Raw genomic sequence first — 2,245 nt, forward strand, 5'->3', positions numbered from 1 at the left:
CGTAAGGAATAAAACTATCACAGGAAAATTGTGACAGTAAGCAAATCTTTTAGATAAAAAAGGATAAACATTTGATCTAAAACAGATCAGTTTGGAGTAATCAGAGAGATTAAAGTCCTTTAACATGTGTCAAAAAGAGTTAAAGTTTCTGATCAAAATGATCAATAACAATTAAAAGATAACAATGGTATCCATATATTTTACCACTCCATCAATACATGAAGTACAGTAAGGTATCATAATAATTGCTGATGCAATCAGATTTGGTTCATGCAACATGCATGATAAGATGTTCTCTTTCTTAACTTGAAAGATAAAGTTGTTGTCATTTCCTCAGGAAATGTCATCTTCCACAAAGAAAACAGAAACAAAAAACAACCTTCTGTACAAACAGAAGAACAATTCAAAACATTTCAGAATTCAGAAGAATTCACTTCGAGTAATCTTTGACCAATGTGGTCGTCTCAGTTTGTCTGGTAGTAGCTCCAGTCTGAAGGTGTCTACCACGGCCTCCAGGGGGCGCTGTTGACTGGACTCTTCTCTTTGGTGATGCTGGTCTGGACTGTGGAGCTCAGAGGAGAGAAGTCAGCCTCTCTCAGGTTCTTATCAGAGGAAGACTGCAGCTTGTTGAAGTGGTTCAGCAGTCTTCTCTGCTGTTGATGCTGCTGCTGCAGTCGTGTCAGGACACAAACTGTCATCTCCAGGATGTCTGCTTTCTCCAGCTTGGAGTCTGGTTCCTGTTTGAGGAACTTTGGACCCAGGAGAGACTTGAGCTGCTCAATGCTGCTGTTGATTCGATCTCTGCGTAACTTCTCCACCAGAGGCTTTCTGAGCTGCAGAAAGAAGAACAAAGTCATTAATAATCTTGTTCTGGAGTAAAGTGTTAGCATGAATAAAGACAACTTCTCATTGACAACATTTAAATCTTCTTGAATCTTCAATTTACCTTGTGGGTCAGAGTCAGATGCTCCTGAGAATTGGTCGTTGCTGCAGTGATTGTAGGAGCCATGTCTGGATCTCTGTGCTGTAGAGGTCTCTGTAGAGAGAATCTGATCTCTGCTGGCTTCATCCCTCCTATTTATAGTCCCTCATCTCCATATGAATGCGTGGGTCTTGGTCTAGTTGGTGTTTCCCACAGTCTAAACCAATCAGAGAGCTTGGTGAGACAATGAGGGACACAGCACACTTATTGCTCTTAATTCCTCGGGGACAATTGTTAAATCTCAGGGGAACAGGTGGAGGACTGGGGGGGTGATGGAGAGAGACTCTCAGAGCTCTGTGTGAATCTGGGAAAGTGGTGACCCTGTAGAGAGAGCAGATCTGCTGCCTGATGCTGGGATCAATGACTTTGACTGAGCACACGCTCATCATCCCGTCAGACACGTGGGAGAATAACATCCATGGTCTAATATATAAATTTGATTAGTGTATAAAAGAAATGTATAAAAACTAACCAGATATTGATATGTTTTCAGTGCCTTTTTTGATTTATGACCTAAAATGGTAGGTTAAATCATTGTGTTGTTTAGAGCTGTCCTTCTCAAAAGATATTCTTAGTCGAACTAGGGCTGCACGATTATTGCCAAAATGATTATCACGATTATTTGGATCAATATTGATATCACGATTATTTACCACGATTATTCATTGATTTTAGTGATACATTTTTTTATTGAACATTCACGGAAACTTGAATACATAACATAACACAATACATAACATAAACTTGAATACATAAACTTGAATACATAACATAAACATAACACCAACTTAAAACAACAGGGCAAAGATTCTACAATGTTTAAATTGTAAACGATTTATGTTGAATTTGTAAAATAGGTTATTATTCACGTGACCTCCTAGAAGCGAAAAAAAAAAAAATCTAAACAATTAAATGCAGGACTATGCAGAAAGGGCACTGCCTTAGAGTTTACAGGTTTTTGGCAAGAAACACCAGCCTGTCAACATTTTCTGGCTTGAGGGATGAGCGAAGGCAGGTCACCACATTTCCCCCAGTGCTAAAAACCCTCTCTGAAGGGGAACTTGTAGCCGGGATGCACAAGTGCTTCGCGCCGCCGCCGATGTACTCACGCAGTCGCAGACCGCAGGTGTACAGGGAGCGCTTGGTTTGCAGCGGAGGTAGAGCGTATACTGCATGGGCGGGGCTCGTTTCTTTTTTCGTTTTCCTTTTTTTGTGGAAGCATTATTTAAAAAAATATCGCGAGAACACAACATGTCACCGTGG

The 2,245-nt window shown here is 40.5% G+C and overlaps 1 protein-coding gene across 1 annotated transcript; it reads right to left on the minus strand.

The window, feature by feature from the left end:
* Window positions 1-500: 500 nt before the first annotated feature.
* On the minus strand, window positions 501-1,069 carry LOC129106338 (enhancer of split mbeta protein-like). The gene is made up of 2 exons (XM_054617725.1): window positions 947-1,069; window positions 501-833 (listed from the first exon to the last, which is right to left on the minus strand). The coding sequence occupies exons 1-2, from the start codon at window positions 1,067-1,069 to the stop codon at window positions 501-503; spliced, it is 456 nt and encodes a 151-aa protein (XP_054473700.1).
* Window positions 1,070-2,245: the final 1,176 nt, after the last annotated feature.

Source organism: Anoplopoma fimbria, chromosome 17 (assembly GCF_027596085.1).
Source record: "Anoplopoma fimbria isolate UVic2021 breed Golden Eagle Sablefish chromosome 17, Afim_UVic_2022, whole genome shotgun sequence".
NCBI lineage: Eukaryota > Metazoa > Chordata > Actinopteri > Perciformes > Anoplopomatidae > Anoplopoma > Anoplopoma fimbria.

Excerpts from the sequence above, each read along its gene's own strand:
- LOC129106338 (XM_054617725.1), bottom strand. The coding sequence starts at position 1,069 with ATGAAGCCAGCAGAGATCAGATTCTCTCTACAGAGACCTCTACAGCAC. Across the intron at positions 834-946 it reads ATCTGACTCTGACCCACAAG|CTCAGAAAGCCTCTGGTGGA; the intron begins GTAAATTGAAGA and ends TTCTTTCTGCAG.